We start from the raw sequence: 25,351 nt of genomic DNA on the forward strand, positions 1-25,351 counted from the left end.
ACAACTTACCTCTCCTGCTCTGGACAGCATTTTCTTCCTGCACTGACCTCTGCTTGGTCTTCTTCCAGGCCCTGTGCTGCTCTGTGACCTGACTATGCACAGCGTCAAGTCAAGGTGCACGCCTACGTGCACCTACCTCCTGATGCTATATTAAGTCAGGACATAGCACATCACGCAGCCCAGAAGAAGAACAGGGAGCGGTGAGTAGAGCCAGCACTAGCATCCCTACACTCGCCCCTTCCTGTGCCTCCCTGAGGGAAAAAAGTGTGTCTTAAAAAAATACGGTAATTCCTAATTTTCCCTGTGGAGGCACTGCAGGGAAATTAAACACTTACTGTCAATGTTACAGTTTGCAATGGAATAGATTTAGTTTGTTTGGTTCTAGAGCTGTTCATGATCACAATTCCTCTGGCATCGATTTGGTGAAGTACCTGCAAGTGCCATAAAGATGGATTACCAGAGGTTGGCAATTACTGACATAGACACTCCAAACTGATGTTTTATCACAGCATAATGATTCATGAAAGTGAATACTAAAAATAAATTATTGAACAGGATTTCATTACGCTAATGACTTCATGACCCACAGACCCATAAATGCAATACGTTTTTTTTTCCAGGGGTGAATAAGAAATCGGCTCAAGTTCTTCTCTCCCTTGTTATCCCTGGACACTTGATTTTTTTATACACCATCTATTTAATGAAGAGTGGCCACACATCCCTGACACCTATCTTTATAATGGTTTATTTATTGGCAGCTCTTCTACAGGTAGGCTTTATGACATTGCAGTAAAGTGTCCTATGCCACTTCTTGAATCTTCTGTGTGTTTCACCTCTACATTTGTTTACACAAAGTGTGTATATGTGTCTATAAGACTAGGTTCACGTTGGAAGTGAAGCTTATGTTGCAGATTCCATCCCGTTTTTCTTTTTACTTTCATGCAGCACTATTTTGTGAGGTAATTGATTTGAATCCATGACAAACTAGAAGGACCACAGTATAGTCAGTGGGATCCTTCAGGCACCTTTGGTGTCCATCATATGCTGCATCCAACACTTCCTTTGAAAAAAAAAATATATATATTCTGTTCCTGTATTGGAACAGAAAAAACGAAAATGTGTCAAATATGTGAACCTAGCCTTACTACATTAGTATTACTTCATAAACCATTAAAGGGTTTGTCCAAGATAATTAACAAATCTCTTAGAAGCCCTTCTGTTGCTTCTAGTTTACAGCAGCAGTGGCAAGGTTCTGGTATACAGCATGTGACCGCTGCAGCTGTTCTTAGTGGTCTACCGCTGAGGACAGTGATTGGCTGCAGCGGCCGCATGTCGTATACCTGCACATCTGTGACACTACATCAGGCAAAGGTAAAATGCTGAGGGTGGTGATTGGCTGCAGTAGTCAGGTGCCATATACCGGCATTTCACCACTGCAGTTTGTAAACTAGCAGCGGTAGGACCACACCAGCACGGTAAAGAATGGTGCTGGAGAAAAAGGGGAGTATCACATCATAAGCAGTTGCAAGACTTGACCCAAGACTTTTCATTATCTTGGACAATCCTTTAAATTTTTCAGCAGATGCTGACTTTTACAAACATACCTGATAATTTGTTTTTAGACAATGTTCATCCACTGTGTTTTTTCCACAAATCCAAATCTTCCACTCTGTAGGATAGAATACAATAGGATGGAATATAAATTATCTTTAGCATAGCCATACCACCCTACACCCTATGGTAAAATACACTTTTGCACATATTTCACCCTTTGCATCACCTTCTATAATTGTGTATTTGTTGTAAATTTCCATGGTGGATTTCATCCTTTGCAATGCATTTAATTTGAAAATCTGCAACATGCCCAAAAATGTGCATGGATTTCTTTTTTTCATAAACCGATGGGTGGGTTTTTTGTAAGCAAGGTGACAACCTTTGTGATTACTGTCATATATGTCAGTAGTAGAGATGAGTAAAGTTTTGCCGTTTCGCCAAAGTTCGACAAGGAATTCGATTAGTTACAAATTAATTTGTCACGAATCGTTATAAATCAGGTATACCTAATATTTTTAACCAACTTGGTGGCCCAATCCCAATCTCAGTGTGGCTAAGTGTCTAATAAATTTCTTAAAAAGTTGTATAAAGTAGTGGCCCCATGACAGAATTGGAAGGGTGCAGCAGCAGTGACAATAATGGCCCCATGAAAGAGTGAGGGGGGGTGGGGGCAGCAGCAGTGGCATACAGCACTAAATGGTGGCAGATCACAGTAGAAGCAGAACCCAACAACAGCAGTGTGATACCAAGGCCCAGTGGTATGCATATTCTTTTTTAAAAAAAACTAACTTCTACGTATCGGTAGGCCAAGAACCCCTTATTGTAGGAATAGCAGTGGAGGCTACAGGCAGGTGGCAACATCAGAATGGTGGCAGCAGCACCTGGCCAGAAGTAACTGCCCATATTGCACAATATTCCAGTATGATCATTAGTGGCAGAATGATCTATTCTGTTGCATCAGGCACTAGGGTCTGGAAATCCTGATTGATCCAGGCCTGAATGTTAGTTTCTCAACATTTTGCGAGGAAAGGCGAGCTCTCTTAGAGGTAACTATGTCCCTCGCCACATTGAACACCCGCTACCACACTACACTACTAGCCAGGCCGGAAAGCATGTCCATGGCAAACTCGGCCAGTTGCGGCGCCCAGTAGTCCATGGGATCTTGGATCATGGGTGATAGGGTGCAGTCCAAGTTCGGGAAATGTTTTTTTTTCCAGTAGAAATTGATTTATGAAGTAGTTATGCGAAGTCTCGCGAGACTTTGCGAAGTAATAACTTTGGCTCATAGGAACCAATACATTCTAATACTGTACGGAGCGCTTGCTCCATACAGTATTGAAATGAAGCACAGTATTATGTGAATCGACGTCAGATGTTTCATCCAAAGTTGATTTGCTTTTCCCTAATTATAATGACTGAAGTGTTTTTGCTGATCCATGACGGATGCAGCAAAAACTCAGATGTGAAAGTAGCCTAACACTACAACTAACAAAACTATTTACCTATGATTCTTGGGGCACTGCACACTCATGTACACAGCAATGACTAAGACCTGCCTGTAATACTGACGCACAGTAACTCTACAGCTAACAGAACAGATTAGCTATAATCTTGGTGCACTGCACACTTACGTACATGGTGATAAATTAGACCTGCCTGTAATACTGACGCACAGTAACTCTACAGCTAACAGAACAGATTAGCTATAATCTTGGTGCTCTGTACACTTACGTACAGTACAGACCAAAAGTTTTGACACACCTTCTCATTCAAAGAGTTTTCTTTATTTTCATGACCATGAAAATTGTCGATTCACACTGAAGGCATCAAAACTATGAATTAACACATGTGGAATTATATACATAACAAAAAAGTGTGAAACAACTGAAAATATGTAATATTCTAGGTTCTTCAAAGTAGCCACCTTTTGCTTTGATTGCTGCTTTGCACACTCTTGGCATTCTCTTGATGAGCTTCAAGAGGTAGTCACCTGAAATGGTCTTCCAACAGTCTTGAAGGAGTTCCCAGAGATGCTTAGCACTTGTTGGCCCTTTTGCCTTCACTCTGCGGTCCAGCTCACCCCAAACCATCTCGATTGGGTTCAGGTCCGGTGACTGTGGAGGCCAGGTCATCTGGCGCAGCACCCCATCACTCTCCTTCATGGTCAAATAGCCCTTACACAGCCTGGAGGTGTGTTTGGGGTCATTGTCCTGTTGAAAAATAAATGATGGTCCAACTAAATGCAAACCGGATGGAATAGCATGCCGCTGCAAGATGCTGTGGTAGCCATGCTGGTTCAGTATGCCTTCAATTTTGAATAAATCCTCAACAGTGTCACCAGCAAAGCACTACCCACACCATCACACCTCCTCCTCCATGCTTCACGGTGGGAACCAGGCATGTAGAGTCCATCCGTTCACCTTTTCTGCGTCGCACAAAGACACGAGGGTTGGAACCAAAGATCTCAAATTTGGACTCATCACACCAAAGCACAGATTTCCACTGGTCTAATGTCCATTCCTTGTGTTCTTTAGCCCAAGCAAGTCTCTTCTGCTTGTTGCCTGTCCTTAGCAGTGGTTTCCTAGCAGATATTCTACCATGAAGGCCTGATTCACACAGTCTCCTCTTAACAGTTGTTCTAGAGATGTGTCTGTTGCTAGAACTCTTTGTGGCATTGACCTGGTCTCTAATCTGAGCTGCTGTTAACCTGCGATTTCTGAGGCTGGTGACTCGGATGAACTTATCCTTCGCAGCAGAGGTGACTCTTGGTCTTCCTTTCCTGGGGCGGTCCGCATGTGAGCCAGTTTCTTTGTAGCGCTTGATGGTTTTTGTGACTGCACTTGGGGACACTTTCAAAGTTTTCCCAATTTTTCGGACTGACTGACCTTAATTTCTTAAAGTAATGATGACCACTCGTTTTTCTTTACTTTAGCTGCTTTTTTCTTGCCATAATACAAATTCTAACAGTCTATTCAGTAGGACTATCAGCTGTGTATCCACCTTATTAAACCTGACAGGGCACACCTGTGAAGTGAAAACCATTTCAGGTGACTACCTGAAGCTCATCAAGAGAATGCCAAGAGTGTGCAAAGCAGCAATCAAAGCAAAAGGTGGCTACTTTGAAGAACCTAGAATATGACATATTTTCAGTTGTTTCACACTTTTTTGTTATGTATATAATTCCACATGTGTTAATTCATAGTTTTGATGCCTTCAGTGTGAATCTACAATTTTCATAGTCATGAAAATAAAGAAAACTCTTTGAATGAGAAGGTGTGTCCAAACTTTTGGTCTGTACTGTACATGGTGATAAATTAGACCTGCCTGTAATACTGATGCGCAGTAACTCTACACCTAACAGAACAGATTATCTATAATCTTGGCGCACTACACATTTACATACATGGCGATAAATTAAACCAGCTATGTGACCTGTAATACTGACGCACAGCAACTCTGCAGCTACCAGAACGGATTAAGTATGAATATTGGTGCACTGCACATTTATGTACACCACAATAAATTAGACCTGCCTGTAATACTGACGGCACAGTAACTCTACAGCTAACAGAATGGATTAGCTATGAATCTTGGTGCACTGCACACTTATGTTTATGGCGATATATTGTTGCATATTCTGTAGTTCAGCAGTTTTCTACATTCTCCTTGCACTCTCCCTCCCCAATATCATCCTACACTCTATGTTATTAGTTTGCAGCAACACTGTCCCTAGTGCATGAGCGTCTTGTCACGTTGCTTCCTATTCTCAACTCACAGGAAAATAGCGGCGACCGTGCAGGGTTTTATAGGGCCTCTGCCTAGCTGTGACATCACATGGGGGGTGGCTACCTGCGAACTGGCCAGCTGCACGACATTATGGGTGATGTTTCCTCTACACTCAATTTCACTTTCTAACACGTGCAGCCACCATTTTAGCAAAACTGATTTGTTAACATGAAAGGCGAGGAGGTTTGGATTCCTTTAGGGAGCTGGCACACAGTGCGGTTCTGACATGCATTCAGGATGCAGTTTTTTATTGTAGCAAGCTGAAATTAATTAAATCATATGCAGAACAGCAGGGGTTAATGAGGCTGCTAGACTGGCTAAATTGAAAACTTTATCCTGAATGCATGTCAGAGCTGAGCTGTGTGCCAGCTAGGGGTGGGCAATATGGCCTAAAATCTATATTGCGATATAATTTGAAGCATGTGCGACATGCGATATATATTGCGATATATTATTTTCTTCTGTATGTATACAAAAAATACAAATTACCAAACTTTTCAAGAAATTTTTAAGATGTGTATTGTGTAACAGATCTTTTTCCAAACAATGTAAAGATGAAGACTAGGTGTTAGTAAAACACAAATTTCATACATGTCCCCCAGAGCCAGTGCCATCAGCGCGGTCCGGCGATATATGCGATATAGACAAAATCTGTATCGTGGCACAAATTAATATCGTGCATATCGCATATAGCCTATATCGCCCACCCCTAGTGCCAGCTCCCTTAGAATTTAAGTTTTCCTAAAATTTTTACTCTATTTCGCTTCACTTAACTCTAGTGAATAGTATTGATGTTATCAGGTACCAGGCAACTACAGATAGGACCGCATTTGTCTGCAGAGAGTGTCTGTTCCTTCAGATCATGTCTGATCTGTCACTGGATCATGCCTTTGTTATAAACAGGCGCCATGATGCCAGTGTGAACACAGCCTAATGTCTGCTGCGATAATTTAGTGCCTAGGAAATAATGCAACACAGTCTAAATTTGGTTATAAAGTTTGTTACTCTACTAAGGGTATTTGAAGTAATTTTTTATTATTATCTATTATAAAAATTGTTTTGCCTTTTTTATTTTACGTATCCTTTTCAGGATTGTACCGGTGTAACCCACTGAGAACACAAAAAATCTGTGTAGAACTGATAAAATCTGCATTCAAACCTCAAATCCAGACACATTTAGATCTTATGTATTAAAAAAAAAAAAAAAGCCAAATTAGTTTTCGCTGGCAGGAGTATTAAAGCCAGCTAGCTTATTCATGTCAGCAGCAAGACACATTGAATCCTCCAGTGATTTTCAGCTCGAAAAGGAGGTGGATTCCTTTAAAAAAAAAAAATGCATGTCAGTAATGATGTGGAGGTTGGAGATGTTTCACTTGGACACACTAAGCACTGTGCCACTTATATTGGTCTTCAGAGACTTGTATACTTCATAATTCATAAGCCGCACCTGGTCTACTGTGCCTTTTATCTAGTTTATCTTTCCATATTTTATCTCCCTTTTCTCTGGGAAAGCAGCGCGTTTGTTTAGCTGTCTATTCAGTATGCATGGGCTGCGGCGCTGTGAGTTATCTCACCGAAGAAAGACACTTTCACTCTATTATTTCTGCATTCTCTTTACACTTGGATTTATTAGTGTTTAGAGACTGAGATAAGCCAATGTTATATAACGGATATGGCGTCGGGGACAAGTGAGCGAGACCCATATAAAGCTGGTAAGGAGCGAATCCGAGCTGGATGAGACAGACCATGCAGGCCTGTGAACTATGGCGTGCCGGCAGGTATTCACCTATAGCTGCTCTTTGAGGAAAAGGATATATCTTTTTTAGTCCATCCACCAGGTTTACACATGTATGTAACTGTCTGAAAACCGAGACCGAAATATGTAAGGAGGTTTACAACAGCGGGGGCGGCCAACTCGGCAAAGGCCGTTTTTTATTTTTAAGTTAACCTCAGAGTTTAAAAAAGAAAGTTACAGCAAATATAATGAAAAACGAACACATTGCTCACCTCCTTAAAAGGGTATTGCCACCATTAAAGGGGTTGTCCAAGTTATATTTATTGATGACCTATCCTCAGTAGAGGTCATCAATATCAGATCGGCTGGGGTCCGACACCCGGCACCCCCGCCGATCAGCTGTTTGAAGAGAAGGCGCGTGCCGTGCCAGCGCCGCCTCCTCTTCACTGTTTACAAGTTATATAGTGTATACAAGTGTATAGGAACGATCCGTCCCATTGAAATGAATGGGACTGTTAGGTGCAATTACACCTGCTCACCACTGCAGATGCAACGGCGAAAAGGTAAACAGTGAAGCGGAGGCAGCGCTGGCAGGGCGCGCGCCTTCTCTTCAAACAGCTGATCGGAGGGGGTGCCGGGTGTCGGACCCCCGCCGATCTGATATTGATGACCTATCCTGAGGATAGGTCATCAATAAATATAACTTGGACAACCCTTTTAAGTCATATTTTAATATAATTCAGAATGAAAAACTCTTTGTAATTCACTTCACTATACTCTTTTCTTCATTATAATGGTGCACCCTGGTGTTTAATCTATATAGTAATGTGCACAGCCACCTACTGAGGCAGTCGCACATTCTCAGTTCTGTCCTTCAACTGCCACAAGCCATATCTACTGTTAAAAGCTGTGACAGTTACAGAGAGAGAGCTGCAGCAGATAGGACACGTCCTCTAATCTGTAATAGGCAGAGAGCTGCAGCAAAAGGGAAACTCCTCCCGAGCTGTGATAGTTACAGAGAGAGCTGCAGCAGAGAGGACACACCACCTGAGAAAGAACATGCTCCCGATCTGTAATAGAGCGAGAGCCACAGCAGAGAACACACCACCTGAGCTATAATAAGTTACAGGGAGAGAGCTGTAGCGCCAAGTACACACCCCCTGAGAAAGGACATGCCTCCTGAGCTGCCAGCTTGAAGAGAATCCAGCAGAGCAATTGAAGCCATGAATGAGGAGAGTTCTGGATCCATGTGAGGTGTTGTTGTGATTTTTTTTAGTTTCTACATCAGTCACGGTATAACCCCTTTAACCATTTCGCTACCAGTGCCATACATTTAACCCTTTTGCTACCAGCGCCGATGTGTAAACATGGCGCCCGCTCGCATGTGTAGCGGGCGCCATGGCCGGCAGATCTCTGCTGTTTAAAACAGCAGAGACCTGCGGCTAATTACCATGACGGCAACAATGCCGATAACGGTAATTAAATGCTTTAGATGCCATGATTAGTTGAGATTGCGGCATTCAAATGCGCAAAAAACCTGGAAGCGCTTCCTACTGATTCCCCGTGCGGCCAATTGGGGCATCGGGCACGAGGCTGAAAGTGTTCATGCTGCAATTCTTATTTTGGCCACCAGATGGCAGGCCAGGATAAGAAATAAGCAATATTCAGTTTAAATGGCATTTTAAAAATCCCTGATAGAACAAAATGAAAAATAAAAAACATAATTTATCGACTCATATGTGAGCCTCAAAATCACAATTTAAAAAAAAAAAATATAACATTTTACCCCCCTTTCCGTATAATTAAAAAAATAAATACCTAGACAACAATAAATATAAACATCATGGGTAACACAGCGACTGAAAACGCCCATACTATTAAAATAAAATAAAAATTCTGATACAGCGAATGGCGTTATGGAAAAAAGGGTCAATATCTCATATTTGCCATTTTTTTCATTGCTTCTCTTACGCAATAAAATGAAATAAAGTGTGATCAAAATGTCATGCACACTCCAAAATGGCATCAATAAAAACTACACATAGTCCCGCAAAAAATGAGCCCCTAAACAGCCCAGTAGACATAAGTATAAAAAAGTTATGGGGGTCAAAATATGGTGATGTAAAAAAATATGTATTTTTACACTATTTAGACATAAAAACCCTATACATATGGGGTATTGTTGTAATCGTACTGACCAAGAGAATGAAGGGCATGGGTCAGTTTTGCCGCCAAAAAAAGCCTTAGGAACAAAACATATTAAACGGTGGAGGAATTGTTTTTTTTCCAATTCCGGCCCATTTGGAATTTTTTTACCGCTTCCCACTAATATAAAAAATATAAAAAAGTTATGGCTCAAGGAAAATAGGAAAGAAAAATGAAAACGCAAGAACAAAAAAACCTCTGGTAGTGAAGGTGTTAAATTTCCAATCGATCCAGCACTATTTCTCCGGTGATTGCCAACCAGTCATTGTATAGATCCTCGGAGAGATGACATGCCGTTCCAGTAGATTAACCTTGCCAAGGATTTTTATTTATTTTTTTAAACCATTTTAACACAAGTTTCCATGATAAACAATTTTTGTTTTCAATTTGATATTTTTTATCTTGCACTGTTACTATCTATTTAAAAAGAATCCTGAAACCTTGCAGTTTCACTCTGGCCGCTGAGCCCTCACAATAGACTGATACAGGTCATAGAGCCAACATTCAAAGGTCCAGCCTAAATAAATCTAGCCAGGTGTGGCAGCCAAGTCCATAAAGTTAGGATCCTTGAGCTGCTGCTGTAAAAGAAGTTCAACATACAGTTTTCAAGGGTTGATGAAAGATAATGGAAAAGAGCCGACTGCATTGCCGCAGATTATACAGACCACTGTTGTAGATTTATCTTGCTATGTACGGTTTTGGGTTGGGGGGGGGGGGATGCTTTTTGTAAATTGTCAGCACAATTATGATAATTCCATTGCTCAATAATGTCAGTCAGCTCTCAGTTTAGATCTACCATGTGGGGACCCCTTTCAGTCATCATGAGATCAAGTGTTTAATGGCGTTTTTTTTAATTTTTTATATTAAGGCACTTATTATCAGTACACCATGATACTGTGCAACACACATTTATATCGCTATATTAAAAATGTTGAAGGGCCATATACTGTGAGCCCCGTATTATGAATAATATCAGTCATTGAATTCTAAGAAACCGAGCACAGTAAAGCTCATGTAAAGTGAAATCTTCTTATTCTACTGTCTTCAGTGCAGTAGTTTAGAACAAAGAAAATGTTTGTGTATGTATGTGTGTGTGTATATATATATATATATATATATATATATATATATATAATGCCAGGCATGTTATAAGAATCCCCTTATATTTGAAACCCCATAGAGTCGCCCAGCAGGAGAAGCTGTACAGTAAATGTCATCTTTGCCATCATTATCTGTAAGTAAGCAGCATGTTTATCTCGTAGACGTCTTCTGTCAGGCTCTATCAATCAATAATAAATTCCACATTTTACAAAGTGACATCAGTAAAGCACAGGGTAGATGCAGAACAGTGGGTTTAATCGTCCTCACAGCAGAGTGTGTGGCATCGATTGTATTGATATGTACGGCTTTTCAGTGTTCTCTAGAATAGAGACAAATCATTCCTTGTTCTAGTGCCCATTCTGTGCAATCTCTTGGATCTTAATATTGATCGCAAAAGGTCTTGGATCAGCTGGTGCGTCTAGCTTCATCCTCTGGGGGACTACACAAGATATTTTTGCAATCAAAAATGAGTGTCGTTCATATAAATTAGGTTGTTTTGGCAGCAAACACATGGGTTTCTGCAGGCTCCATTCAAATAAATGGGACAGGTGCAGAAACTTCAACATTAAAAGGGTTATCCCATCCGTCTTACAAATGCCATCAGTTGGCATACATTTTGCCGGTTCCGGCAGGCAGTTCCGGCGACGGAACTGCCTGCCGGATCACTCTGCCGCAAGTTTGAAAGTACCCTCACTTCAGTAAGTGGCATTTATCATGTAGAGAAAGTTAATACAAGGCACTTACTATTGTATTGTGATCGTCTATATTTTCTCCTTTGCTGGCTGGATTCATTTTTCCATCACATTATACACTGATCGTTTCCATGGTTACAGACCACCCAGCAATCCACCAGTGATGGTTGTTCTTGCACACTATAGGAAAAAGCACCGGCCTCTCTGGTGGTCAGGATCATGGGAGCGCACATAGGCTGGAAATGAGCAGTGTATAATGTGATGGAAAAGTAAATCCAGCCAGCAAAGGAGGCAACATGGACAATCACAATACATTAGTAAGTGCCTTGTATTAACTTTCTCTACATAATAAATGCCATTTACTGAGGTTACACACCCTTTAAGTGTTATTGGAAGAGGCAATTGCAGTTGAGCTTCAGAACTTGTTCCGGATAAAGAGCTTGTGCCTAGTTTGAAGTTGTCCCCTATCCTCCCTTTAATCCATTATTAAAAACTCCAAACTCATTTAACGCTGTATTTTCCAGCACTCAAGCCGTAATCCTGTTTATAGTTCATCTCTAGTAGTGTTTTCCTACTTACCGATTGTCATTGTCTTCTCTGAATGTCCTTGTCTTCTCTGTCATCTTAAAGGAAATGCATCACCAAAAATTGTATCTGCTAGTTAATACCAGCACATCCCCTTTTTTCTAATCTCTTTTCATTTTAATATATTTTTTTAATTCTATTTCCTGAACATGATTAAAGAGGACGGGACGGGGATCTTGCCTGAACTGTTCTTAACAGCATTTAGAAAGCATGAAGAAAATTGCTTTACGGGCCATAGACACAGTGGTCAGGAGGGACCTCATTTACTTCTATGGGAGAGTTTTCTGGGCATGCTGCCATAGAAGTCACCTGTGCAGAGGTCTTTGTACAAGGAAAGAATAGATAAACTCTAACAATCACCTACTGCGAATGGTAGATCCTGTCTTATCTGTACACATAGGTGATATCTTTACAAGCAGGAATATAATCCCAGATAAGCAGGTAACTGCAGTAAAGTGATCTGTACAGACCATCTAGTGGCGCCTATTATTAGGCTTAGTGGCCAGTGTGAAAACTGCAGGATTTTGTGTTTTTTGTTTAAATATGGATATTCACATAAAAACTTAAAAATAACATAAAAAAAATATTTAAAAATATTAAACATAAAAATGGGATTTGTGTTTTTTTGCATTCTAAAAACTTAAAGAATTTACAAAAAAAATTTTGATTTATATAATGTCATTTTCTGATGACACATTCCCTTTAAGAATATTCCTTGTATGTGAACAGACTCAAGCTGCGGATTTAAAACCCCATCACGTGTCTTATTGTGTGGGCTATGACAGATGAAACATCCTCCTATTCATTATTCCCATTATATTTTCAGCACTGTGTAATTTGTCTGTTGCTGTTCTTAATAGAAGGTTTGACTGCCGGAGTGTGAAGGCAGCATTGCTCCGCTTCAGTCCCACTTCGCATCATGGTATCTTAAACCTGTCACAAGGAGTTAACAGTAAGCACCCTCGCTGTATTTAGAGTGCATTTGTTTCATGACAGATGGTCTATAATATATGCTCCAGACAGGCATGCCACGTACAGTCTTGGTCTGTGATGATGAAATATTGCAGAGTCATGCATACAGCATAAGGCCCCTTTCACACTAGCGAGTATTCCGCTTGGGTGCAATGCGTGATGCGAACGCATTGCACCCACACAGAATCCGGACCCATTCATTTCAATACAGCTGTGTACATGTGTGTTGGTTTTCACGTATCACTTGTGCGTTGCTTGAAAATCGCAGCATGTTCTATATTCTGCAATTTTGTTTTCACGCAACATTTTCACGCAATTTGCGGTCCCCAATGCACGAGCAACGTCCGTGTGGTGGCTAAGATGGATCGAGACCCATTCAACTTGAATGGGTCCGTGATTCGTCTGCTCCCCAAAAAATAGAACATGTTCTATATTTTTGCGGTGCGGAGGCACGGACAGAAACGCCACGGAAGCACTCAAGTGAATGGGTCTGCATACGTGATAAGGGGAGCACACAGCCGGTGCCCGCATATTGCGGACCGCAATACGACCACGGCTGTGTGCATGAGGCCTTACTGCGAGGGTCTTCCAAGGTAAACACGCTGTTAAATGTGTTTTTGGACTTACGTCAGCACACCTAACATATGCATAATGAATTGGCCGCCAGCAATGAAGGGGCCGTGTGTCCACGCTGTGTGCGATTATACAGCTAAAATATGACATTGCGGAAAAGCGGAATTTTGGGTAAAACATAGAAAGTAATAAGAAATCTGAGCGTATAAATATAAATGTAGATATTAGGAGAGTAAGGTATCATTTTGTGACATTCATCTGCCTTAGCGCTCATTCAAAAGACCAGGTGACATCCCAGTGTAGAACGGAAATCACCTGGACTGAAAACGGCCCTATTCTAGTCAGTGGACCATTGCACATGAGTGATCTACCGCAGGACCAGAAAATAACAGCATGCACCATCCTGTTCTGATTTTCCTGCAAGAATCACTTATTCAAGTGAGTGAGTCTGCGAGAAAAATGGACAGCATATGGAGACCATCCGTGGGCGGTCCGTTTAAGAACTCATCTGTCGCTTACCAGCCAGAAAATTTACGGTATGAGTTTGACATTGCCAGTCTTAAAGAGTCCTAAAGCGGTATGCGTCAAAGACACCTGAATGACAAATTAGGGCTGTTTCACATGAGCGGATGCCGTGCGCGACATCCGCTCCGTGAAAGAGTGCCATCCGCTCCGTGAAAGAGTGCCATCCGCTCCGTGAAAGAGTGCCAAGACCCGATGCAGACTGCAGAGACATGGAGCAGTAACATGACTGATAACGCTCCGTGCCTCTCTGTGATCTCTTTACTACGAAATCACAGTGAGATAAAGTTGTCCCTGTGATTTCATAGTAAAGAGGTCACAGAGAGGCACGGAGCATTATCAATCATGTTACTGCTCCATGCCTCTGCAGTCCGCATCGGGACTTGGCACTCTTTCACGGAGCGGATGTCACGCACGGCATCTGCTCGTGTGAAACAGCCCTTACAGTGAGAATCAATTTTCCTTAATCTGCTTTATTTTTCTCAGCTACCTGAGATGTGCTATAACAAACGGAGTGCCGTGTCCGTCTGCAGAGAAAAGAAGAAGGCAGATAGATTAGTCAATGACCATTTTTTTTCTTCTCACATGAAACTAATAGAGGCTGATGGGAGCCGAAAAAGCAGTCCCTTTAGCCTAGCGATTAGTGGGGGTCTCAGCATACAGCTCTCACCAATCACCACTTATGAATAGTCACCATGACATTTTATTTTATTTTTTATTTGTGGTCAGGGCTAGGATGGTGGAAGTGGGAAAGGGGAAACCCTTAACCCTGAACCTAGAGGCTGGGGTGTGCCGGGAGCCACGGTCGCGGGTACGCCAAGAAAAGGGGGCATACCCAAGGTGAGAGTGGAGAAAAGGGGAGGGAGGGAGGGAGGGGCACGCCGCTGGAACGTCAGGCTGGAGAGGAGGTGAGTGCCGGCCTAAGTACTGCATGCCCCTCCCACAATTACAGGCTGCGCTGCAGCCTTAACTATTTGTGGTCAGGGCTAGGATGGTGGAAGTGGGAAAGGGGAAACCCTTAACCCTGAACCTAGAGGCTGGGGTGTGCCGGGAGCCACGGTCGCGGGTACGCCAAGAAAAGGGGCCAAAGACTCTGAATAGGTGACATAGTTTTATTGAATATCACAAAGCCAGTGTACGGAAGGCCTGAGAGATTTCTGCCTGGGGATTTGGTATATAGCGGGCGAAACAGGACGAACGCCAACGCCCCATGCAGCGGATGACATGTGCGGGGACCTGATGCTTGGATGCTGCCGACGCAGCCCCAACGCGGAAGGAATGACCTGAAATGGTACTGGGGTCGTGACCCAACCCCTGCATCAGGGACCAGACGAGGGACATGAATTTTGATGTGGTGAGTGGCTGACCCACGCAAGGCAGAAGAGGGGAGTCTGGTGGAGAGACCGTGAAGCAGTACGATAATTGCAACAGAACCTTGACCGGGCACCAACGGTTACCTGAAGGGAAGAACTTAATCTCCGTGGGAGGACCAGACTGGTGGTTTTGGAGGACGGGAGATGGAGGACAAAATGGTCTGTGGACCAGACTGGGTGGCGTTTCTGGAGGAAGCTATGACGCCCGGAGCCCGACATAAATTCACCAGGCCTGAGGAAGCCGTAGAACCCGAGGTAAATAGCCGCCTTCAGAACCGTGCTGAGAGAGGGCCCAAAAGGACTGCCGTCTAAGGCCGAGGATAGGGCTCTGAACAATTCCCCCGACACCGGCAGTCTACAGGTGCGCGGACACTTTCCCTTCTTCTGCAGACCCCTGAGTGTTGCCTTGACGGCTTGTGAAGCAAGGATGGAACCCCCATCTGGCTTGGCGATCATGCGATAATGCTGGAGCCCTGCTAAATATAGCTTGATGGTGTTGTGCGACAAGGAGAGGCGAGTGTGGCAAAAATGCAATGAACGCCAAGACATATGAGGTTTCCTCCAGCTGACCCCTTGGGAATTCTCGAGCAAACTTGCTGAAAGCTGTGAAGCCGGCCCGATAATTCCTGGCTGTGCTGAGGGAAAGAGAACCCTCGACCAGTCTCTCTGCCTGGACCACCAGGGATGCTAATCCAGGATGAATGAGCTTAGTGGAGGAACCTGCGTACCGGGATGATCTGCTTCGGGCATTTCCTGAAAGAAAGTGGAAAAACTGAAACGGGAGAGGGCGTCAGCGGCAGTATTGGAATCCCCTGGAATGTGAGCACAACGGACGTGGAAGTTGTGGGTGAGGGATAGCCACACTAATTTCCGCAGTAGAGCTATGACCCGGAGAGATCTGGACCTGCCGGAATTGATAATATCGACCAGGGACTGGTTGTCCGTGACGAACAAGACTGGCAAGTTGGACGAGAAGCTGCCCCAGACTAAGGCGGCAGCCACGATGGGATATAATTCCAGGAAAGGAGAAGACCCGATGGCAGCTGGGTCTGCTTGGATTTCCGGGGGCCACCTGGCCACCAGCCAGTGGGACCTGAAGATGGCGGCAAAGCCGATGGAACCGGCTGCGTCCGAGAAAATAATCGGGGAAGCCGAGTCCCAACGGGGAACGAAGAGGGAATGCCGTTCCATTCTAAAAGGAAGGTGTTCCACATGGCAAGATCCGAGATGGCGTGGCGGTCGAGGTGGACAACAGAATCCTGGTCACGAACTGTGGAAAGAAGATGCAACAGGCTGGCCAGAAAAGACCGGCCCTGGGGCATGATCTTCGAGGCGTGATTCAGCAGACCCAGTAAGGACTGAAGCTTCCGCCTTGGTCAGGGACAGAGCGCTGACCGCCCGGGAGATGGCAGAGCGGATCCTGGTCAACTTTTCAGGTGGCAGACTGGCCTCCATCTTGACGGAATCTAATGTGATGCCCAGAAGATCACCCTGGTGGCAGGGGTAGCGGGAATTGAAGGGACCGGATGAGGATTCTCAATGAGCAAGAAATCGTCCAGGTAATGAATTACCATGGGAAGACCTCCGTGATGCACCAGGATCCAATGGAGAGCCCTGGCAAACTGGTCGAACAGCCAGGGGCTGCTCTTGGACCCAAAGGTTAAGCGGTTGGCAAAATAACCCTGTCCGACCAATTGATACCATAGTACCTCCAAAGATGCGGGTGGACCGGGAGAAGCTTGAAGGCATCAGCTTTGTCTACCTTGGCAAGCCAGGACCCAACCCCCGACTGGAGAATGAGCTGAATGGCTTCCTCAACTGACGAGTATTGCATGGAATACTCCTCAGAGGAGATAAGGGAATTCAGGCTTGGGATGGATGACATATGAGGCGCTGACGGGTCGTAGATGAGGCGTTTTAATTGGAGGATTGTTTCACAACCAGCCCGATGGGGTTGATCCGCCAGGACTGAAACGGAATGTGGAGAAAGGGACCGATGATGAAACCCTTTTCCACTTCGGATCGATGGAGGGCATCCACGGCCTCCGGGTCACCGACCTGCGGAAGAATGTAAATGAGAGGAAAAACGAAGCTGCGGACGCGAAGGAGCAGCCGAAAATGAAGATGAAAAGCGAGGGAAACGAAACTATTTAAAATACTTACCAGAAGACGCCCAAGACCAAGGAAAAGGAGATCTGAATCCGAATGCGAACCGGTAAGCTAAAGAAAAATCCAGACCTGCAGACGAGAAGAGGAAAACAAACAAAAAATACGGTCCTCAGAGGGACCGAACAAGACCTGAACTTACCTGAGGAAAGATTTTAAAACCTTTGACTGACGCGAGCCGAAAAAAAAAAACTGACCGAACCTGCGATCTGAAGATAACGCATATGAGGACCAGATGAGCGACAGCTGGGAAGCGAGATGGGAGGCGAACCCCCCAAAGGAAGCGAAGACAGGTAAGACGCCAGAAGAGGAGCAGTCGACCAGACTGGCCCAGGAGATGGGAGAGCCTGAGACAGGACCCAGGGGTACAAGGGACAGCCGACTGGAAGCAAGAAGCATGGACAACCCACACCCGTGAATAGCAGAGAGACCAGGTAACCGAGAACTGAAAAACAGAGCTGGGCGATCCAGGAGGAAGGAGGAACCCTGGGCGATCCAGGAGAAAGAAAAAGAACCCCAGGCGAACCAGGGTAGAAACCTGGGCGATCCAGGAGAAAGAAGAACCCCAGGCGAACTAGGGAAGAGACCTGGGCGATCCAGGAGAAAGAAGAACCCCAGGCGAACTAGGGAAGGGACCTGGGCGATCCAGGAGACAAACACGCGAACCGGGCGAACCGGAAAAGAGACGACCCTGGGCGATCCAAGGCTTGAGACAGGACGAACACCGCGAGAGAGAGAGCCCGGGGACCCGGGAAGAATAAGCCACGACAGAAATAAGGCGAGAACGCTGTGATGCGGAACACTCGGAGAGACCGAGGGCCGCGGTGTAATGGAAAAGGTGGTGTGATAGAAAAAGGACAACCAGAGATGAGGCCCAGAGACATGAACTAGCGACTGCGGAGGCCGACCTACTCGGAGCATGGAACAAGACTCTGCAGTGGCTGGAGGAAAAACATGCTGCAGCTGGGGGACGGCTCGATGGGTTAGGACCTGAGCATTCATGTTGTGTTCTGTAGGCGCAAGCGTCCAACAGGTGCCGCCTCAGAACAAGTGTGCGTTTATTGTTGTGCGCCCCACCAGACTATGGGAACGCGCGACAATAGCCCCAGAAACGCGCAAGTACCTCCAGGGAAGCAGAGAAAAAACCCAGCCCCAGTGGACAGGGGGGGGCAGACAGAAAAAGATGAGGGAGGGTAAGTAACAGGCTTTCAGACCAGACAGACGCGGGAAGCGAGTAGTGATGAGCAGCAGGTGCAATATTCGAATTTGCGATATTTCGCGAATATTTTGGACGAATATTCGCCATGTATTCGAGAATTCGCGAATTCATGATCTCCAGGCATTATTTTCTTGATTGCGAAAATTCGCATAAAATTCGCATACAATTTTTCGCATAAAAATTCGCATGAACTAGTATTTTCGCAAAAATCGAATATTCGCAATTACGAATATATTTTGCGATAATCGAAATATTCGCGAATTCTCGAAGTGCCGATATTCGCGATTAAAATTCGCAACTCGAATATTCGTGATCAACACTGGAAGCGAGACCCTGGCGGCCGATTCACCCAGGCAGCGTGAGGTGGCAGGCAGGAGCTGCGCTAGACCTACCTTGAGATGCCGGGAGCGAAAGAAGGCCGACGCCGGAGACGCAGCAGGAGGAAGCTGAGGGGCGGACCTGGAAGTGAGGAGGCCACAGCTGCGGACCGGAGCGCACTGCACGCGTGGTGTCCTTGACGCCGGGAGCTGAGGAGAGCCGAACGCTGGAGAAGCAGCAGGAGGAAGCTGAGGGGCGGACCTGGAAGTGAGGAGACCACAGCTGAGGACCGGAGCGCACTGCACGCGTGGTGTCCTTGACGCCGGGAGCTGAGGAGAGCCGAATGCTGGAGAAGCAGCAGGAGGAAGCTGAGGGGCGGACCTGGAAGTGAGGAGGCCACAGCTGCGGACCGGAGCGCACTGCACGCGTGGTGTCCTTGACGCCGGGAGCTGAGGAGAGCCGAACGCTGGAGAAGCAGCAGGAGGAAGCTGAGGGGCGGACCTGGAAGTGAGGAGATCACAGCTGAGGACCGGAGCGCACTGCACGCGTGGTGTCCTTGACGCCGGGAGCTGAGGAGAGCCGAACGCTGGAGAAGCAGCAGGAGGAAGCTGAGGGGCGGACCCGGAAGTGAGGAGGCCACAGCTGAGGACCGGACCGTACTGCACGCCGCTGGAACGTCAGGCTGGAGAGGAGGTGAGTGCCGGCCTAAGTACTGCATGCCCCTCCCACAATTACAGGCTGCGCTGCAGCCTTAACTATTTGTTTTCTTTACAACTGGGGTATTTTATATTGAACCTGAAGATTTTACTGAAGTGTAAAAAGTATTTGGAAATCTGGCTGGTGGAAGACATCTTCCTCACCTACTGGCAGCTTGCAGTTCGCTTTCCCTGGGTGCAGGATCTTTGTAGACCTGTGGGCACACCGAATGCATTTGCTGTGGATTCTGCAACTATACAGATAAAAACTATACATTTACGGATGGTGTAAAAATCTAACAGATAATGTGAATTTTCAAGTTCGACTTCGTATTTTGATAAAGTAATTTATGCGAATAAGCAAACTGACACGTGATAGAGGCGAGACAATGTAAGTTCGCAATATTTGCTGAAACTTCGGAAATACCTCCTCAGAAGCCATATATTTGACAGTAGAAGTGAGACCATATTCTTTAGGAAGTTTTTAAAACCATTGGGTTCAGATACAGCAATCCGAACCCTATTTGCTCAACCGTAATTGAGAACAAACCAAATGTTTCCGATAATTGCCTTATTATCGCACCTACCATCTCTACAATATGGGCACAAGTGATGACTCGTCCCCATCATTGTTTCTGGGCATCAGATTGCTGTTTATACAAGACTATCTGCTGCCAAAAAAAAAGATTTTTGATGCCCGCTAAAGGATACGATCGCTTGATGACCAATTACCCAATGTATGATATCGGACACCTTTTCATAGGCAAGTGGAACATAGGGAACAAGCTTTTCTACAACACTCATCCCAATAAGTGGCCCGAAGATCGGCTCCTGTAAAAGGACGCTTTTGTATTTTAAAGCAGTCTGTAGGGTGAGCTAGGGGGACCCAACAGCAGTGGACTATAAAATCACAGAAAATCGTGACCGCCTTCTGGCAGGTCATTTGTCATAAAAAAACAGTTATTGGTAATACGAGCATATTGGGGAATTGCTGTGTAATTTCTAATTCACCAATGATGTGTAGCTCCATGGAGTGTGTGTGTTTCTATATAAATGTTATGTTTATGAAAGAAAATAAAAATAAGTGTAATAATCCATATAGATATGAAAATAAACATTTTTGACATTTTAGTCTGATTTACAATGAAAAAAGCAAAAAAGAAAACATAAATATTATTAAATATAGTATTAGTAATATAAAAAAAACACCTGACATTGTTTCACTGAATCTTATTGTATTAAGCTGGCACAATTGGCACTTGACAGGGTATTTTAATTTTGTTACATTCTCTTTCTTTAGTCAAGTTTTTAGTCAAGTTTTGAATAAAACAACTTAATTTAGAATTTACCAGTCCTTTTGTTTTCCATTGCAAACTAATGCATTCATGTTCATGTTCCAATAATGTCAAGTTTGTGATACCCTAAGACTACCTGCACACGAACGTGTGCGCCGCGTGGCCATGCTGCGGCCTGCAAATTGCAGGCCGCAATGCACGAACACCGATCATGTGACATGTTCTATCTTTTTGCGGAACGGAAATACGGGACGAAATCCTGCGGAAGCACTCTGTAGTGTTTCTGTAGGGTTCTGTTCCGTGCTTCCATTCCGCATCGCCGGATTTGCAGACCCATTGAAGTGAATGGGTCCGCAACCGTGATGCAGAATGCCCACGAAATGGCGCCCGTGTAATGCGGACCTGCATATGCAGTCCGCAGCACGAGACACCTACGGTCGTGTGCAATAGGCCTTAGGGCTCATGCACACGACCGTGTGCTGCCCGCGGCCCACATACGGCGGGTCTGCAATACACGGGGCACCGGCCGTGTGCAGCCACAACGCGGATCACGGACCCATTCACTTCCATGGGTCCGCAATCTGGGAGATGCGGTACGGAAGCATGGATCGGATGCACTACGGTGTGCTTCAGTGATGTTTTTGGCCGTGCCTCCGCTGTGCATGCACTACTTTTTTGCGGTGCGGACCCTAGAATGCAGATCGTGGACCCCATTCAAGTGAATGAGTCCGCGATCCGCTGCGGTTGCCCCACGGCCGGTGCCCGTGCATTGTGGACCGCACATTGCGGTCCGCAGCACGAGTACGGAGCCCTTGCGTTCGTGGGCATGAGCCCTTAAACTGACTCTTCTGATGTCTAGCAATTACATATATTTAAATATATTTCCTATGAAAGAATTCAGATTTATACACTCTTTTAGTGTTTTCATAAGTGCAGTCAAAGCAGCCAGTCATTCACCTAAAGTATGCCGCCTGTTAGACTCTTACAGATAATGCACTGCTTGTGTGAGCTAATCCAGCGTCTTTCCACAGGTGGGAATGGCGCACGCAGTCACATCCTCTTCATTCAATGACTTGTCTCTTCCAGGTATTTTCTCTGCTGTGGATCGCAGACTGGATGGTGCATCATATTTGGAGGAAAGGAAAGGATCCGGACAGTTTTTCCATTCCTTATCTCACTGCTTTGGGAGATCTTTTAGGAACTGCTTTACTTGCCATCAGTTTCCATATCCTTTGGCTTATCGGGGACAGAGATGGTGATGTTGGTGACTAGCAAATGTATCTTGGACTTTCAGACTCATTGTGTGCCTAGATAATCATTCCTGGAACAAAAGACTGGGAAGACCATGAAATAGCTTTTAATTCCATACAGAAACAACTAGACAAAACAGTCTATATTGTTTTATTATAGATGGAAATTCTTGAATTTCTACAAATTTCCAGTAATCTGTAACTTTAATATTGAGAATCAACCAGGGCCAGGGAGGTGGGATTGTGTATTTTGCCAGATGCACTTTACCTTTTGACGCATGCATGTTCCATGGCTTTATTATTCATTTCCAGAGAGTTTTCGTGGCTCCAGGTAGGTTTTATTGTGATACTTATTTTCTTTTTAATAATAATGGTACGTATGGTTTTTCTTGTTGCTAACTCTAAATTTTTCATTTTTATGTAATTTATTATATTACTTCTATATTATCCGCCAATTATCGTCAACTTTTGAAGATGCCAGGTATTGATAGAGCGCTGGAGTTCTAAAGAATAAAGGCTGACATCATTTCATCAATTGAGCGGTTGCAAGATTTTAGTTAACTAGCAGTTCACCCACTTCTTTAAAACCCAGTAAAGATAATATATTTTAAATTAATGTGTATTGTATACATAACTTTTTGCAATGAACGGTTTTCGATTTCTGTTGAATAGTTCCTACAGAAGTGCCTCTTGGGCCAACGAGAATTTTATTTACAGGTTTGTTATTGTGCCACTATTTAGGTGTAAAATTCATTACTTGGGAGTCATATACATGTTAGTCAGATCGTTATGTAGAAAAGCTTATTAATAATTCAGTATACCTGTCTCTTTCTAAGGTACTAGTAGTGGGTCTCTCTCAAAAATATTTATGTCTCGGCATCTGTTTTTTATATTTAGGGGAGATTTATCATTTGGGGTGGTTTTGTTGTCATTTGTGGTGCTAAATTTATTTGGTGCAAGTGCAATGTATGCCTGTGTTTGTAAAAGTACACCAGGGGGTTGCCTGGCACGGAGATTCAACTTTTTTGTGACTTTTTAAAAGTCGCACATTGTAAATTAGACTTAATGGCTATGTACACCTTTTGGTGGCATTTTTATTTATTTTTTTATTATTATTATTATTGCATTGTACTCCTTTTGAGCTAAAAATCTTTTTTTCATTTGGTCTTTATTAAAAATGATGAGCCGTTTTCCCTGCACAGCTTTGAGTTTATCTACTAGAAGTATCTGTATTTTCTCTCTGCTCTGTCAGGCAGGGGACTTCCTTATCTCTGCTCTCGGACCCTATAAACACTTATTAAAACTCAATCCTTATCTCACTGATAAGAATGTGGCTTAAATAAGGGTTTATTACCTCTCAGTAGTTTTGAGATAAGGTTTATTAGATGACCGGCACAAAGTGAAAGTACCATTCACACAGAAGAACGGTTAACCTTTTGTGACAGAACGGTTTAATATTTTTAATAAAGACCAATTGAAAAAACGACCCTTAGCCCAAAATGAGTAAAATGCAAAAACAAAAATGTCTCGGAAGGTGTACATAGCCTTTAAAAGTGTTCGAATCTGAAAGCCTGACCTACTTTTGACTAAACTTCTAAAAGTGGCGAGTATCGCCAAATAATGCAAAAATAAAATATGCACCAGATTTGCACACGGGCAACTTTTTTACACCACAAAACTGGCGTAGCTGACTTGATAAATCACCATCCCCCCCATCCTAAACAGTCTATAGTTTTGTTCTTAATACGTACCGTTGTACAGTACCATTATTGGAGGGAGAATAAGAAGCCATAGAGAGTATTTTAAGGTTAAAAAAAAAAACTTGATAAACTGAGGACTTACTATGACTGCCTTGCACCCCCTCCATAGGAAATAAGCCACTTTCAAAGTGGCGATTACATTTTTAATATGAACCATATTTTGCATATGGGACTTGCATGGGTAAGAGAACATTACAAATAAAAGTGTATAAGGGGAAAGCATTGTGCATTCTTTCTCCATACTGTATTGTTTACCTCCTTTATGTTCTTTTTAACTGATATTAATGCCATTATTTGAAATGAGAATGTGATGTGTCAAATGTTATCAGTGCGCAACTTTGTCTTCATCCTTTGCCAACCAGTCTGTTGACTGAACATTTTATCAAAAGGATTAAAACTGCTTAATAATGTTCAGAATACAATTGTTATTACTCAGTCGGGCATTAAACACATCAATGCCCGATTCTGCCAATAAAGTCTGTGAGATACATTGAGTATTTTGTCTTTTTGAGTTTTGGATACTTTCATCAGATTTATAGATTTTTTATGATATCCGTGCATTTCTATAGGTGTTAAATTTATCATTTCAAAGATGTGAAATTATCTGACGCTCTTTCCTTTTATGTATTTAAAGAGATACTGGGGTGGGCACACTGGGGTGTTCACATTTTTTGTAAGGCTTAGGACTGAGTGAGGAAATTAAGGGGATAATAAGGATACTAAACGGGATGAGGATAACAGTTTTGAAAGAAGAGCTGTCAGCTCTAATGAAATGTCTGAGTAAATGTTATAATCCCATGAAATAAAAATTCTGGGACATCTTTACTTGGTATTGTGCAGTGTGCCATTCCACAGTTATTCACCCTAGAAATATATGATTACACTGACAGCTTATTGCTACCAGTTTGGGGGGGGGGGGGTCTCTACAGTGTGATAGTCGACAAAAAGTGCAGACTGAGAGTGGAAGTACCCTATTGAAAAAAGGAAAGGTAACAACCAATATGAATAACAGAGGAACGGCACAGCAAAGAGTTTCATGAAAACATCCTCCGTAATTTGAGGAACACAATTGTCTACTATAACAGAAATGTCGAGAGAGCCGACAGCTCCTCTTTAAGGGTCCATTCACACGTCAGTATTTTTCCTTTCCAGATTTATGTTCCATTTTTTGCGGATCCGCGTTTCCGCAAAAAAAAGCATCCGTTCTGCAAAAAAAAAAAAAAAAAAAAAAAAGCAAAGGAGGAATATATGTTGCTAGGGTACCAAAAAAATAAAATAAAAAAATGTTTAAAACAGAGGACAGGTGATAGTACAGGTGCCATTTTAAGGCTCCTTTCACATCAGCGTTTTGCATTCCGGTTTTGAGATCTAGCAGAGGATCTCAAAACGAGGCAAAATGCTTCCTTTTTAGAACAAACCAGATTAAGATGCAATCCATTCCGGTTTGTTCCGTTTTTTAACCAGACACAAAAGTGCTGCAAGCTGCGGTTTTGTGTCTGGTCTGTGAAACTGAATAAACCGGATCCAGCACTAAAAACAATAAGTCAAAT

General features: G+C 43.6%; 1 protein-coding gene across 3 annotated transcripts in view; it reads left to right on the forward strand.

The window, feature by feature from the left end:
• Nucleotides 1–24,289, forward strand: part of SLC41A2 (solute carrier family 41 member 2) — a 116,257-nt gene extending 91,968 nt beyond the window's left edge. For all 3 annotated transcript variants that reach the window (XM_044280589.1, XM_044280588.1, XM_044280590.1), the window contains exons 10-11: nt 621–769; nt 21,878–24,289. In XM_044280589.1, coding sequence (XP_044136524.1) covers nt 621–769; nt 21,878–22,063 — 335 coding nt within the window. In that variant the 3' untranslated portion in view covers nt 22,064–24,289. The remainder of the gene's footprint in view (nt 1–620; nt 770–21,877) is intronic.
• Nucleotides 24,290–25,351: the final 1,062 nt, after the last annotated feature.

Source organism: Bufo gargarizans, chromosome 2 (genome assembly GCF_014858855.1).
Source record: "Bufo gargarizans isolate SCDJY-AF-19 chromosome 2, ASM1485885v1, whole genome shotgun sequence".
NCBI classification, from domain to species: Eukaryota; Metazoa; Chordata; class Amphibia; order Anura; family Bufonidae; genus Bufo; species Bufo gargarizans.